This window comes from Triturus cristatus, chromosome 4_1 (genome assembly GCF_964204655.1).
Source record: "Triturus cristatus chromosome 4_1, aTriCri1.1, whole genome shotgun sequence".
Taxonomy (NCBI): Eukaryota; Metazoa; Chordata; class Amphibia; order Caudata; family Salamandridae; genus Triturus; species Triturus cristatus.
The window spans coordinates 795529639-795546201 of record NC_140585.1 but is presented as its reverse complement, the minus strand read 5'-3'; the positions used below and the strand labels follow the sequence as shown (position 1 = coordinate 795546201).

At 48.4% G+C, this 16563-nt stretch overlaps 1 protein-coding gene across 1 annotated transcript in view; it reads right to left on the bottom strand.

Annotated features, from left to right (window-relative positions):
• The window catches only part of LOC146855554 (uncharacterized), a 421570-nt gene that overhangs the window by 22321 nt on the left and 382686 nt on the right, over nt 1-16563 (bottom strand). Inside the window, exon 18 of the mRNA XM_085653381.1 lies at nt 11281-11423. Within this exon, the coding sequence (XP_085509507.1) occupies nt 11281-11423 (143 nt within the window). The remainder of the gene's footprint in view (nt 1-11280; nt 11424-16563) is intronic.

The following is a 16563-nucleotide window of genomic DNA, read 5'->3' as shown; positions in this document are numbered from 1 at the left end:
TGACTGCGTCGGTGAGTTCGAGAGGTTGTACCTTCAAAGTGCATACCAGCTCCCAGTTCACAGTCTTTCTTGAAGGTCGGTCCCGGACTATGGTTATTGAGGTAGAAGATTGATTAGAAATAATACTCTGATTGAGGTAGATGTTAAGGATGAGGTAGTGTCAGGATCTGAGATACAAGGTTGAGAACCACTCACCTTGTACGCCGGATACAGCGGGAGCGATGCTGATACTCCCCTCCCCCTATGTGGTGTTGCCCGCCTAACCCTGAATGATACGTCTAGCGTGACACACCACCTAAAGGGGGAGAAGGAATGGAAGGGAACCCCGGAAAGGGGACAGGTAAGACTTCCTGGGGGTGAGGTGATCTTCCGAAAGGAACCGTGATCCCGGGTAACCCTGGAAAGAAAGAACAGAGTGAGCTACTGAGATCAGGACTGGACCACAGCACAGGAGAGATTACAGAGAGCCCCAAGATCGAGACCGTACTCACAAGTCCAGCGTGATGACCTCGGAATGATGCTGTGGGTTATGCCGCTCTCCAAGCCTTTCAAGCGGCTTCAAGCGCATAAGGAAGAAGAAGTCTTGGTCGCTCTCCGAGCCTTTCAATCGGCTCCAAGCGGGACGGAGGGAGTGTTCTGCAAGTAGACGCAGGTAGTTCCTGACGCACCATGCAGAATCCGGTAAACGGGAAAGGTACACCGGAAGGAAACAACAAAGAATAAAGGGAGCGGTACCACAACCCTTGGAGGGCGAACGCGGCGTCCGGATAAGGCGTCCCTGCGTTCTTGCCCGGGAGGATAGGGATGTGGTAGCTCCTAGGTCAAACGGGCGTGAAGTGTCGGGTAGAAGTCGGGAGACTTGCGGTGTTGCAGCACAGGTGAAGCCCCGGTGGGCTGGGCGCGGGAACTCCGTAGAGGACTCTCTGGTTGACAGGCAGGTGTATAAGTGTCTTCGGCGAGTTGGGAATGTACTTCGCGTCGGGGCTCCTCGTCCCCCGTGGTGGTTATCTGCCGAAGGTAGTCGCGCAGCTTGGAATAGTTCTCGGCACGAAGGAAGAACGCTAGCAGCGTTCTGGGCTCGTTGGGATTCGAGTTCTGATTGACAAGCACCGGAGCGAAGGAAGGCGGGGCCTATATAGGTCCCGTGGGCGTGCCTACCGCTCCGCATGCTGGGAGATGTAGTCCCTCGCCCCGCGCTTGCTTCACTCGCGCCGCGCTGAAGGTCCGAGTTGTGACAGAACCCCCCTTTCGCGCCCGGCGTCTCGACGGGCCTCCAGGTTTGGAAGGATGGGTTGCGTGAAATCTCTTCAGTAGAGCAGGGCAGTGTAAATTAGCTATGGGTTCCCACGATCTCTCCTCTGGTCCGTATCCTTTCCAGTCAATAAGGTAGAGGAGTCTCCCCCTCACCCGTTTCACGTCTAGAATCCTCTTGACCTCATATTCCTCTCCCTCATCTACCAATAGAGGCAGGGGTTTTTGATGGAGCCTGGTATGAGGGAGGCAAGGTTTTAACAGCGATACGTGGAATACAGGGTGGATACTCCACGACGCGGGGAGGCCTAGCTTCATGGCTACCGGATTTATCACTCTCTCTATGGCATACGGCCCTACGTATCGTGGCTGCAGACGGGTGTTGCCCTTGAATCTTAGGTACTTAGTGTTAAGCCATACCCTGTCCCCCACCCCATACGCTGGCTCAGGAGATCTTCGTTTGTCCGCGTACTGTTTGTCGTGCTTCTGGGCTGCTGCTAATCTTGCCTTGGCTGCCTGGAGAACGGAGCGAAGGTGTGAGTGATGTTCTTGTATGGTGGGATGTAGTGTTTGCACTGGCCATTCGAAGGGTAGCATGTTAGGGTGGTGACCTGATAGACAATAGAAAGGCGAGCACCCCAACGAGGAATGCTCGGCGTTGTTATATGCGAACTCCGCTAGCCACAGCAGTCTGCCCCACTCCCCCTCATGCGAGATCGTGAAGCACCGGAGGTATTGTTCTAAGGTTTGATTTAACCTCTCCGTTTTTCCGTCTGTCTGTGGGTGATAGCTTGTGGACAGGCGTGCGTCAATGCTCATCGCCACGCACAAGGCCTTCCAGAAGCGAGAGGTGAATTGCGTCCCTCGGTCCGTGATGAGAACAGCCGGTATTCCATGTAACCGCACAATCTGTTGCAGAAAAATGAGGGCCAGCTCGGAGGACGAAGGCAGTTTGTCGAGGGCTAGAAAGTGACCCATTTTAGTAAGGTGGTCAACTACTACCAAGATGGTAGTTAGGCCCAGACTAGGGGGCATGTCCACGATGAAGTCCATGGACACCGTGTGCCAGGGATACGGAGGAATCGGGATCGAACGCAGCATTCCACAGGGCTTCCTATGCTGCGCTTTACCTTGAGCGCACACAGCACACCCCGAGACGTAGTTTATGGTATCTGGTCCCAAGGTATTCCACCAGAAGTATCTTTGCAGGGCTTGCGTAGTTTTGCGGGCTCCCAAATGCCCCCCTAACGGAGTATCATGTACCCAGTGCAGAGCCAGCTGCCGTAACTCCTCGGCAGGAAGAAATAGTTTTTTCTCATGATACAAGAGGCTCTGAGAGGCGGAACGACGGGAGGGGTTTTCTGCTACCCAGGCAGGCGAGTCCATCTTCTCGGTCTGAGCTCGTACATCCGCTAGAAAGTCGTCAATGCTGGTTGCGGCAAGGAGATCCTCTGGAAAGGAGGCTTTCTGCAGGATGATGGGGGGTTCCTCGAGGGGTATGTCACTGGGTTCATGAGGGTGCTGAATTCGGGATAAGGCATCTGCTTTGCCGTTTTGTGGTCCTGGGCGATACCGAATCACAAAATCATAGTCGGAAAAAAATAATGACCAGCGGAGTTGTCTGGGAGTGAGAGCCCTGGCTGTCTTCAGAAACAGGAGATTCCGGTGGTCCGTGAATATCTCCACCGTGTGTCGAGCTCCCAGTAGATAGTGTCTCCACTCTTCACATCCTTTCTTAATCGCCAGCAGCTCCTTGTCCGTGGTACTATAGTTGATTTCACACGCTGACAGTTTCCTGGAAAAGAAGGCGATGGGATGGAGTTGGCCCGTATCTGGATGGCGTTGCGACAGTATGCCTCCAACTGCAAAATGCGATGCATCAGTTTTCAATACGAAGGGCTGCGCCGCATCTGGATGCCGCAACACCGGTGCGGTAGTGAAGCATTGTTTCAGGGCCTGAAACGCTTGTTCCGCTTCTTCCGACCACTCGAAAGTAGCTCCCTTTCGCAGCAATTTGGTAAGTGGCTGGATGATATGAGAGAAGCCCTGTATAAATCTTCGATAAAAATTTGCGAAGCCTATGAAACTTTGCAAGGATTTCACCGAGGCGGGAGTTTTCCATTGGATAATGGCTTGTCTTCTTGTCATCCATGCACACTCCACCCGGACCGATGACATAGCCCAGGAAGTCTACCTCAGGGACGTGGAATAGGCACTTTTCCAGTTTTGCGTAAAGAGAGTATTGTTTTAGTCGCTCTAGTACCGCTGAGACATGATGCACGTGCTCTTCCATGGTGGCAGAATAGACAAGGATGTTGTCTATATAGACGATGCAGGAGACATCCAAGAGTCCTCTCAGCACTTCGTCCATAAAGAATTGGAAGGCGGCGGGGGCGTTGCAGAGACCGAAGGGCATTACTCGGTACTCGTAGAGCCCGAACTTCGTTCGGAACGCCGTCTTCCACTCATCCCCCCGCCTTACCCTGACCAGATGATAAGCCCCCCTAAGATCGAGCTTAGTAAAGACCTTGGCCGTTTTTAACTGGTCCAGCAGCACGGGAATCAAGGGGAGCGGGTACCGATTCTTTATGGTCACCTTGTTAATGGCACGAAAGTCAATACAGGCTCTCAATCCCCCTTCCTTCTTCGGTATAAAGAAGATCGGCGAGGACGCGGGAGAGGAAGATGCGCGTATGAATCCCGATGCCAGCATGTCTGCTAGATATTGCTGCAGGTAAGTTGTTTCGGCTTCGGTGAGGGCATAGACCCTGCTGCAGGGAATGCTAGCTCCGGCTTCCAATTCGATAACACAATCGTACTCCCTGTGGGGGGGCAGCTGACTGGCTTCCTTTTTGTCAAACACTGTCTTGAACTCATCATATATTGCCGGTAGGGTCGATAGACAGCACACCTGCTGTTCCACGCCTGCACTCGCGAGCATCGCTGCTGGACTCGGCTTAGGTAAGGCGTTGTTCTCTACTTCCCTGGTACAGTGCTCTCGACAAAAAGGAGAGTTCAGCGACACGGTGCGCGCGGCCCATCTTACCAGCGGGTCGTGTAAGGTCAACCACGGCATTCCTAAAATCAGTTTAAACTGGGGAGCATCGATCAGATCAAAACGTATACGTTCTACATGGTTTTCTCCAATCTGCATCCGGAGTGGGTGTGTGTGAAACCGCACAGGACCCGACGTCAGAGCAGATCCGTCCACCGCCTTCACCATCTCAGGCGCCTCCTTCTGATCGCAAGGCAGATGCAGCTCTCTGGCGTACTGTTGGTCTATAAAATTTCCAGTTGCCCCCGAGTCCAGTAAGGCATGGACAACCACTGATATCTCCGAGGGTAAGTCCAGAACCGCACAAATGTTCATGTGGGCTACGGATGATTGCAAGGTGTTAGCGACTGCGGGTGAGACCTTCGTGTCCGTAGGCCTCAAACAGGGGGTCTCCAACCTGTTTGAGGATGTTGGTTTTCCGGATATTCTGCCTCTGTGTTAACCACCGACAGAGTTTTGTGCACTGGTCCTCCTGGGCTGGCCGTTTTCATCCGGCTCTTGCATTCTTTGATGAAATGCCCGGGTTTCCCGCAGTATAAGCACAACTTCTGACTTCTCCTCTTCTCTCTTTCTGCTGGACTCAGGGGGCCTCGAATACCCCCGATCTGCATAGGCTCGGAGCCGTCGCTTGGAGAGATTCGGTCCTCGGGACTAACACGGGGCCTCGAAGGGATGAATCGTGGTTCTACTCGTAGCTTATCTCCTTTTCGTTCCAGAAGACGGTGGTCTAACTGGACGGTTAGGTCAATGAGATCATCACACGTAGAAGGTAGCTGAACCACTTGGGCCAGGACGTCCTTCAACTCCCCTCTTAGTCCTTGATAAAATAGCGACGTCCTCTTTTCTTCGGGCCACTCAGTTTCCACAATCAACCTATTGAAAGTGGTAATGTACGTAAGCAAGTCCTGAGTACCTTGCTTGAGAGTGAGGAGTTCTTTATCCAGGGACAGTTGATGACCCTTCCGATCAAACAGCCGTCGCATTTCTACACAGAAATTCGGGAAGTGGTATAACACCGGGTCGTCACGTTCTATCAAGGGAAAAGACCAATTCGCTGCGTTGCCTCCGAGGTAAGACAGCACAAAGGCAGTTTTAGCTTGATCTGTTGGAAAGACAGCAGGTTTGCACAAGAAATGCAGTCTACACTGCCCCATGAATACTCCAAACTTCTTTGGGTCCCCAAAGAACCTTTCAGGAGGGGCGAGGGGCAGATGCATGGGCTGTATGACGTGTATAGGTGTGGAACCCGTCTGCGGCACTGAAGCAAAGGAGGTATGTGGGAAGACCCCTGTGCCCTGTCCCCCCACTGCCGCGGTAGCTCCCCCATCCATAGCGGGCGTTTGCGAAAAGGGGGGTGGCAGCGTCCAGCCTCCGATATAAGAGCTTCCTCCTGCCCCTGTACCCTTTTGGCGGGAGAGGCCTGCCACTTCTCTTCGCATGGTGCCCATCTCTTGTTTAAGAGCGGAGGTTTCTGGCAGAGAGGCATCCACCTCTCCTCGCAAGGCAGTTAAGGTGTCCAATATAGCGGTCAGGGTAGTATCCGCATCCATCGCTCAGGCTGTACGTATTCGTGGGCTTGTCAACCTGTCAGGATCTGAGATACAAGGTTGAGAACCACTCACCTTGTACGCCGGATACAGCGGGAGCGATGCTGATACTCCCCTCCCCCTATGTGGTGTTGCCCGCCTAACCCTGAATGATACGTCTAGCGTGACACACCACCTAAAGGGGGAGAAGGAATGGAAGGGAACCCCGGAAAGGGGACAGGTAAGACTTCCTGGGGGTGAGGTGATCTTCCGAAAGGAACCGTGATCCCGGGTAACCCTGGAAAGAAAGAACAGAGTGAGCTACTGAGATCAGGACTGGACCACAGCACAGGAGAGATTACAGAGAGCCCCAAGATCGAAACCGTACTCACAAGTCCAGCGTGATGACCTCGGAATGATGCTGTGGGTTATGCCGCTCTCCAAGCCTTTCAAGCGGCTTCAAGCGCATAAGGAAGAAGAAGTCTTGGTCGCTCTCCGAGCCTTTCAATCGGCTCCAAGCGGGACGGAGGGAGTGTTCTGCAAGTAGACGCAGGTAGTTCCTGACGCACCGTGCAGAATCCGGTAAACGGGAAAGGTACACCGGAAGGAAACAACAAAGAATAAAGGGAGCGGTACCACAACCCTTGGAGGGCGAACGCGGCGTCCGGATAAGGCGTCCCTGCGTTCTTGCCCGGGAGGATAGGGATGTGGTAGCTCCTAGGTCAAACGGGCGTGAAGTGTCGGGTAGAAGTCGGGAGACTTGCGGTGTTGCAGCACAGGTGAAGCCCCGGTGGGCTGGGCGCGGGAACTCCGTAGAGGACTCTCTGGTTGACAGGCAGGTGTATAAGTGTCTTCGGCGAGTTGGGAATGTACTTCGCGTCGGGGCTCCTCGTCCCCCGTGGTGGTTATCTGCCGAAGGTAGTCGCGCAGCTTGGAATAGTTCTCGGCACGAAGGAAGAACGCTAGCAGCGTTCTGGGCTCGTTGGGATTCGAGTTCTGATTGACAAGCACCGGAGCGAAGGAAGGCGGGGCCTAAATAGGTCCCGTGGGCGTGCCTACCGCTCCGCATGCTGGGAGATGTAGTCCCTCGCCCCGCGCTTGCTTCACTCGCGCCGCGCTGAAGGTCCGAGTTGTGACAGGTAGATTGTTGAATATATTTGTGTTCACGTTTATAAAGGTGAAAGTAGTTTCATACGTTCACTCCCAGTTCTGGTGAGGCTCTTCTCTTGTTCGCGTTTGTTTGCGATAACTCCATTTCTTGTGTAGACGGCCCTCGTAGGTAGTTGGTTAGGTCATTGGGGTCCTCGAAGATGTGCATTTTGCCCGTCTGTGATTTTGAATTTCGTTGGACCTATGAAAGAGAAGAGGATGTTTTCCTTTCTCAGCTTTTCTCTTTGAACAAGGAACCGTTTTCTTATGTCCACTGTGTGTTTCGAGTAGTCCTGAGTCAGGATTAATTTTTGACTGTTCCACATCAAGTTCTGTTTTTTCCTGGCCAAAGCAAATATGGCTTCCGTATGCTGGAGTCTCAACGATTTGTATATAATGGGCCGTGGCGCAATCATATTTGTTGCTCTGTAGGCCGGAACTCTGTAGGCTTTGTCTATCTCCAGAGGCACATCGAACTTCAGGTTGGTGAGTTTAGGTATTATATCCTGTAGGAAGGCCATGCAAGAACCGTTTTTCTCTTCTGCTCCTTCTGCGATGCCTAGAATCCTGATGTTCCCCCTTCTGTTGCGGTCATCCAGCTCAGCTGTTTGTTTTAGTAGTATTGCTGTTGTTTTTGAGAGTTCTTGCAGAGCTTTGTTGGATTTTAGTTCTTTATCTTCCACAACGCTTACCCTCTGCTCTACTTCCGCTAGTCTATTATTTGCTGCGTGTATGCCTGCTCTAACTGCAGCCAGATCCAGCTGGATAGCATCTGTAGTTTGCTTTGTCGATTTCGCTAGATCATGTACATCTGCCAATTTTTTTAAGATCATGTCTAACGTGCTGTTAATGTCTGGTCTTTTTTTGATCGGGGAATCCAGATTCTCACTCTTATTTTTTTTTGCTTGTTGCATGGGCTTCCCATCGTTACCAGCCATCGCTGCTTGTCCCCCTCTTCTCCTGTTGTAGGGTGAGCTTTCCTCTGACCTTCCACTCTATGATTGGTTCTCTTATAGGTCCTCTTTGATTATGAGTGTCTTTAGCTTGTTTGATTCTCTGTTTTTGACTCGCTGACCGGTATTGTGCTCTGAATGGCGATTATGACCAATTGGTTTATGTATGTAGGCTGTATGCTAGTTATAAGTTCTGCAGTGTCCATTTGGTGCTGTGGTGCTGTGGTGTATTGATCCTTCGTTATGGGTTTGATCTGTGCTCTCCTGGGCTACGACATGGGTCTCTCCTGGAATCACTTGGGCTGCGTTCCCCTGCCGATCTTACACTGGGCTTTGGGCGTGGCTTGGACAGCAATGGGTGCAGGCGCCTGACTCCATAGCTCCGTTGACCCTGGGAGCGAGCACCACAAAAGAACTTATATGGGCTGTGAGAAACAGGAAGGCGGTGACACCAGAGGATGTCGGAACAAGCAGTGAACCGGCTGGGCTGAGCAAATCAACCGGGCAAGCCACGAGGGAGGAAGAAACACAAGATCGGAGAGGAGAAGAGAAGAGGATCCAAGATGGTGGCCGCAAGCTGAACTACCCCGAGGCAGAATCCAGAGTTCCGCCACGCACACAGTGTTTCCCTGCAACCAACCCGTTTAATCGTACGCAAGGTCCGTGCTGCTGAGAACTTCATGCGATATCGCGGTATTGACAGCGCTAACTTAGGGACAAACGGAGGTCCGATAAAAATAACAGGCAAAACCGAAACTGAAACAGACACTGGCAGATGGAGGCCGCCATTTTAGGGAATCAACAACAACGAGATAGACACGGTGAACAACAACCTAAGACTTGCACAGACGGCGGGGGAGAGAGGAAGAAGTCTAGCATATAGGAGAGGGCTCATATCATAAACTGTGACATTACTGTGCACCGAAGCCTAGTTAAAGATCGGAGGTGCGCCTAACGCTCCAAATCTGCCCGAGTGAAACTGAAACTTTCGGCTGGGCGCCGCCATCTTAGTAACGCACTACAACAGCGATAAATTGCGAACAAACAAAGTTAAGCAAGGGACAATGCGCACATCAAACATAACGTGTGAGGGGCGACGTACCGCTTCTTTTGCCTCGGTCCCAGTTCCAGAAACCTGGTGACTCAAAGAGGCTACTGTCTCCACTCTAATTTCAATAGTTTCTCTCCTCAGGTCATTCCTTGCATCTCAAAACCCCCTTTTCAATTTCTAATCATATTCCTGCCGAAAACTAATATGTCATGCAGAAAATATGTGATACCCCGAACCATTCCTTTCAATGGTAAATCCATCAATCTTAAAATGCAGTGGTAACTCATGCAAGACTGAATGGCATCCTCTTGAAAAGAAAGGCTTCTTCTGGAGTCAAGAAGGACATTAGTCTGATATAATTTAACTTATTGGTATGTTGATGACATATCCAATGTTGAAAACACTGTAGCCCTCTTCAATAATTTAACTTAGATTCGCAAAAGAATTGCAATCTACCCAAATATTCTTGTTGAGCTTGCAGAACTCCACACACATTATCAACTCTCCTCTGAACGTGCGCACCAGGACACTAGGGACTAACCACTCACTGCTTTCAATTTCCTCTGTGATATCCAACTGCATCAACTGATCCAGCTGCTGCCTAGTACTCTCTTGCAACCTAACTGAGTTCCTCCTTACTTTGTGCACACATGGAGATACATTATGCTTGAGTCTTATTTGATAAATAATGCCCTTCAATTTTCCTTATCTGTCAGAAAACATCTTGGTATGACAATGCTCCCACTTCTCTGCAAACATATACCTAATCTCACTCTTTCAAATTACCTATTTAGGATGATTTGGATCTAAGATTCTGTAAATCCTTCATTTAGTCATCAGTATTTTCCAACATCCTTGCTATAAATACTGCTTCTTCTAACACTTGTTCTTCTGTGGACAATAATTCCTCTTGGATTTTCCTACTGATAGTTTTTACAACCAAGTGGTCCCGGATGATCACTTATGTAAGAAATCCATACCGACATGTAGCTACTAGGGGTCTAAGGGCAGCCACGTAATTGTCCACCTAGCATTTGCATGCCTTTGAAAAAGTTGTGCTTATCTAGTACTTTGTTCTTCTTGAGACAACATTTCTTAACTTCTGGTTTTATCTCAGTGGCATATTTGTCCAAAGCTACCCGATCCCCTAGCAAGTGGTTTTAAAATACTGCATCCTTCAGGACCTAAATAATGTTTGAGAAAACAACCTTATTTACTGCAGTAAACGCACCACCATTAATTGCTTCTAAAAACTCTCATAACCTTCCTTGCACTGCATCCAATTCAATGGTGGCTTGTTGGGCATTGCTAGAAATGGTGGATGACTTACAACCTCAATGGTTTCACTGGTGCTGGTACCTATGTGATGACCTCTAAATAAGACGAGTGATGCAACCAAGAAGTGTAGCCAGTTTAACAAGTTCTGGTTCCACTTGCCACATATCTTCATCTGTCACTTGCAGCTTGAGCGGTTATGCATATTTAGTTGTGGATTACAATTTTTCTTTTACGTCCTTGTTTTATTATATTCTTTTTTCTTTGCTACTTTGAGGAAGCAGCTACTTATCATTTCTTGGTGTGTCACCCAAGATGGCGGTACTTCTGGGTGACCTTGCACGTGCACAGTCTTTGGGCTGCCCAGTTGCCTGACCTGCATGTTGCTTCACAATGAGAACAGAGTGAGGATTGGGCAGGCCATAACTTCACAAACTGGCACAACAGCTAAGATTTTTAATAACGTTACGCTGTTGGACAGTGTTGCAAGCCCCAATGACCAGTACCATCTAGATCATACTGAACACACCACTGCATAGCTGATTGTCCACCTTGTTCGATTTCATGATGTGTTACCTGCCGCCTTGGTGCTCAGAGACCTGTTTGACAGTGTCCATCAAGCAGCATGAAACATGTAGTCTTTTCAATTGACTGATGTGCCTCCATTAGTATGTCCATTTTAGACATAAAGCCTCTTTTTGGTGGGGTCCATACTCAGCACAAACTACACGGCAAGCCCAACCGCTGTGCAACATGGCCAAAAGACATTGGCAAAGCCAATGGCTCTTGCATAGGCAAGACCTGTTGGCTTTGCCAATGTTTGTTTATACTTTCTTAATTTAGGGTACTGTAGGCATTATGTGTTGCCTGGCAGACAAGGAAAAACATCTCCATGGACAGTTTGATGTAATAAAATCATCCAGTGGATAGAGGGCAGCTTCAAATATTCTCAAAACATTTTACAGACAAAAAACAAATTAATCTCCGTAGCAGGAGCAAATGTCGCCAGAACAACAATACCTGAATTTAAAATCACTGGGCAAGCAGAAGCCCATGTGGTAGTCGTTCCTGGTTTTCACAATTTGTTTGTGGAGGTCTTTAATTGACTTGCTGTAGCCGTTGAAAATGTAGTTGGCAAACATGAGTTTTCCTTTGATGTACATCTGGCATTGAGCAGGAGAGAAAGAAAAGATAGTTACATACAATAACATCATTTTTCTTCCTGGGTTTCTCTCGGTTACCAAACCCTAAATATCACCTACCACTTCTAGTATAGAATCGCAGACGAAATGCTATAGATTCCTTTGTATTTTATGTTTGGAGTGATTGGAAAGATGTGTTTGGCCAAGCATTGCACACCCACGGAAGGTTTGCTTACAGATCTGCAATTTGATGGCACCGAGCTCCTTGCTCTGTTTAAACACTTCCATTAGATTGCAACAGTGTAAAATCAACTGAAAATAGTAACACAGAGACTCTGCAGCAAGCAACCCCAAACCAGTGTCTGTTTTTTTGCACTCCATCGGTGATCTCTTTTCTTTGGCCTCTTGGCACAGCCCTCAAGGGGTCCTCTGCATGGAGCGCCTCACCAGAAAGCAGGATTAAACACAACTGCAACAGGGTGGTAGAGATTCACACAAGCAGGCTTCATGGCTGTAAGCACACACCCCCTGCTCAGGAGCAGGGCCAATACAGAGCCACAGGAACCTGCACACTGTTCATAAGGGTGGGATGGGGAAGAGGAACCTTTGCCAGCCAGGACATTTATACTTTTCAGCTGTACTCAAATGATCTTAAATACATTAAATAATGTACCCCATTGGGAACTGGTGGAGGTTAAAGAAAGCAGGGCAAATGAGAAGCAAATGGAGCTCTATAGCACCTTTTCCAAGGCTCCAGCGATGTTTTGCAGCTCAAAAATACTCAAAATAAAGAAATAACAAATACATTAAAAACACAAATTAAGAGCTACACTGGTGAAAGAACAGACCCACCCAAGCTAGAGGGTTGGCAAGGTTGAATTTCAGCATTAAGTGGAGAAACTCTGCCTCAACCTGCAACCTAAAATGTAAACACAGTTTGAAAAGCTGCCTCCTTGCGAAAATAACCAGCCTGCGTAGGAGGCTGTTGCAGCGCTGCCAACTGGACTCCTCCCAAGTCTTTGCTTGGTTAGTTCACCACCGTTTAATTTGCAACAGTTCCCTGAGGCAGCAAATTAACTTTACAAGTGCTTTAGAAGTCCTTCACACACCTGTAAAGAATGTGTACAGAAAATGTAAAGAAATTGTCGTCAAGCTCTTTATTTGGCCTAGGTAAGCATGTCCCAATCTTTATGGAGTGGAGGTGGCAGGAGGGTGTATGAAGGCCTGGAAGACTGGCAGACACAGTTTGCATTTGCGTATAATTTTTTGGAATCCTAGTAGGTTTCGTACGGGTGAATGGTGGGAATGAATTTGACAGAAGAGGGGTGGTACCTCTGAAAGAACCCCCTCTGCTGCAGGACCTCTTGAATCTACCCAATTGTGGCTTTTTGTGCTTCGGTTAATGTTCAGAGATATCACCTCATGAGCTAGGTGTGTTTGGTGCGTTATGGTGAATACTGGGTGTTGGCACCTCGCCTTTGTTTTTACACTGTTCATTATATTTTCGTTGGGAGGTTTTTAGGTGGAACCTATATTGTATAATGCGAAAGCCGGTGGCACGTTTGCATCAACTCTTGGCTGTTGACCCACTTTTGCACACGAAACAATTGCCATTGCATGCCACTGTAAATTTCTGCTGCAGTTAGTAATTACCAAATAACATATTAATTACATTTTGCTACAAAAGTAAAGACCTAGGGGCATATTATCAGAGAAAGTTTGCCGCTTTTCTGTCACATATCGCCGGAAAAGCGGCGATTTTCCTATTGCACTATCAACAAGGACTCGCTAACATGCGTTAGCACTTGTTTCCGTGCGATAGCAGCCGTTTTTTTTGTCGCTTTGCATCTCAGCGATATTTATCGCTAATGATATGCAAAGTAGGTGTTCCTCACTAAAACAACATGGAAACAGTCGCAAACACAACTTCCCTCTATTACCAATGCGGCCCCGGACCCGCGAAGCCATAATAAAAGTCGCGCTAACCGCGATTATTGCTGGTATTGATCACCTGATTAAAACCTGACTTAGCCATCTTGTCAATGGGAGGTGGTTTGTTAGGCTGAGTCCACACCTGCCTATTAGCAAGCTTTACATTAGCGCAGTCAAAATATTATTGCTGGATTTCACCGCTATCGCTGGATTTTACATCGCCTCTGAGCAAAGCGTTGCTAATACGCCGCTGACAAGGCGATGTAATCCAGCGATAGCCGGCAATAGTAAAAGACGCGTTAAGCACGCTTTGCGATAGTTATCGCATTCCGTTGGTAATATGCCCCTAAATGTAATACTATATCTGGCACCGAAGTAAGCAAGTAAAAAAAACCTGTAGCCGTGACCATTCCTTAAACGCCAAAATGTTTGGTAACTATAAACTGGATTCCAAAATCAGGATCCAGCAATAGAGTCAAGAGCTGGATTACAAAATCATTTGAGTTTAAAGGCACATTTGTGAACTATATTGGTGATTAAATTATACATATTATAGAGTTCTGGAGGCGCAGCAGATACTGCCTTTAAAAATATCTAACAACAAACAAAATATCCCCATTTGCGTGCATTAGAAATGACTTTGCGCGCTGAAACATAGGACCCAATTACAATCTTGGCATTTGGGATACTCCGTCACAAACATGACAGATATCCTGTACGCCGTTTTTCAAGTTACATAGGATATAATGGAATTGTAATACGGGCGAGTGGGATACACTATATGTTTGTGATGAGTAACCCTGTCCGCCAAGATCGTGATCATGCCCATAGTGATGTTGGGAAGGAGAATGTAATGCATCCTGGAGACCACGTCACAGACTCACCTTGAGGAGACCTGCTTTGAATCCCAGCTTCCCCACTGAATTACTTTGTGCAGTCCAGGACAAAATCACTGACTCGTTGCACCTTAGTTTCCTTATCTTACTTAATGGGACCTCAAGGAGGCGATACACGACACTGTGTCAAACATGAACAGCCATAATGCCAAGCAGATAAGATTGGTCAGTCTCTCCAAGATGCGATGTTTGCTTTCATCATCATACAGCAGAACAACCTAGTCCAAAGGAAGAAGACCCCAGAGAAGCAGAGAGTCAATGCAGTCTGGCCTGACCCAAGACACTACTGACTGCTTCATTTTCAGGCGCCGTCACCCTGCAGGTGTGTTACAATTCCTGCCAGGTTCTTTGGACTACTGTCTGCGCCGCCTGTCACCACCTGACCTGAAGCACGGTTGGGCCTGTTGAATGGCGTAAAGCACTACAGATTGACTGGAGCAGTGATATAGTGAGCCGCTCCAGGGCTCATTCATACATCAAAGCAGCAGCGCTTGAGACCAATATTGGCCTTGGGTCAGTGGAGTCTGGCTTCTTTCCTGGCATGAGTAGCCAGTATGCGTCTCTGGCTTGCCACCGATTCTGGAACCAGCGCCACTTACCATTGACTACTTGGTGGAGTCAGACTGCACAGAGGAAGATGACCAATATTTCAAGAGCCCGCCTCCAGGCTAAAGGAAGGATTCACACGGAATCGGAAGGCAGGACACGGGTGGGTTAAGATTTTATATACTACTTCCTATATTTTGCCCTGTGTTGCACTGTTCAGTACGCTGATTTTCGGGGAAGTTCCACTGATTTCCCCACCATGCCGGCTGTGTCTCTGGTGGTTCAGTATACAGGTTAGTTGGGGAGAACGTTTTGTGGTCTGTCACTGCGCTTACTTGGCATGGAAAGGGGTGCCTTAGATAAAGTCTCTCACTGTACGTGTTTAACAATGCAGGCCCCGGCACCATCGCTGAGATGAAGTGCTGCGACTAGGGAAGGCAGCATCTACAAGCAGCAAGGTGACAACATCCAAGCACTGGATGTCTCCATCCCTGTACATGAGACACTACCCACTCTTCAGGAGTGGCACTTTGTACATCAGGGCTCTGTTGATTTCTGGGGTGAAAATTAAGGTTTTCCTCCGGTTTTAAACTGCTGTTTTTCAACGCTGATGGATCAGCCTGTATAGCAGGTATAAGCAGGTCTTCGGCATTCTGGCATGCCTTTAATAGCGTCTGCCCTAAAATATCCACAAAAATTTCTGCTTTCATGGGAATATCAAGAGTATTGGAAGATTTCACACAGTTACGGTGAAAGCTTGTTGACCAGCTGTCTCTGAGCCCAACCCTAACACTAAACTGTGCTTACGTATTACATTGTCTCTGATTCACAAGCCCTGCCCAATCTGCGTAACACAGCAGTTTTCAATTGTAGCTCACACAGGGCTCTTTCCAGTGTTCATACCTGTTCTTTGCACACATTGTGATGTTAAGTCTGATCAATATGAGTGCCTCTGTTGTGGAGTGTCGATACGCCTGGTGGCCATGACAGTCGCTCTCCTCCACCTGCAGACACTTCCTCTAGTATAGTGGACAATTGGCAGGCACTTCATAACGCAACACCATGAAGCTGCTGGAGTGGACGTTTTACTCTAGCTACTACTACTGTACCTATTGTAACTTGCCACCAGCTATGTATCCCTCACAGCATGCCATGGAAGCCTCTGGTGTAGTAGGGAAACAAGTCGCCACCCCATCCTGAGCTAATCCGATGGCTGCATGGGTGACCTGGACGTGCATCAGTTTCCATGTTGTCCCATTAGCAAGAAGTACTTGGGAACAAGTGGCAAACCGAATAGAGTTGGGATGGCATTGATTGAAGGTGTGAGTGAGCAAGATGATTAACACTGGATGGAGGCCATTTCAGCAGTCTTTCCTTTTCTTGGTGGACATAGTCAGGCAAATGTGTTTTTCTTCACAGATTTAGCCTTCGATTTGGGCTGACGAAGACTATGTAATCTGGAATAGGATTCCTGTTTTCTTGATTTACTCTTTGTTCGACAAGTGGGTTTGGCGTGGATTTTTGTACCATGCTTGGCTGGGAGAGACTCATCTTAGGTTTCGCCAACCATGACATCACTCGATTTAACCTTTGTTGTCTGGGAACATAGTCACTTGAGGTGAGAAAAGACTTACAGGCTCATTTCAAATGGGGTGCTAGAACCGGGTGCACAAGGAAAGCTATTTCCACTGCACCGCTTAGGATTGTGCATCCAATTCTAACATTTATGTTGCGAAATTGGTAATAACGTGCAAAAGGGTCTATGTGACCATTTTTGATCCATGGCA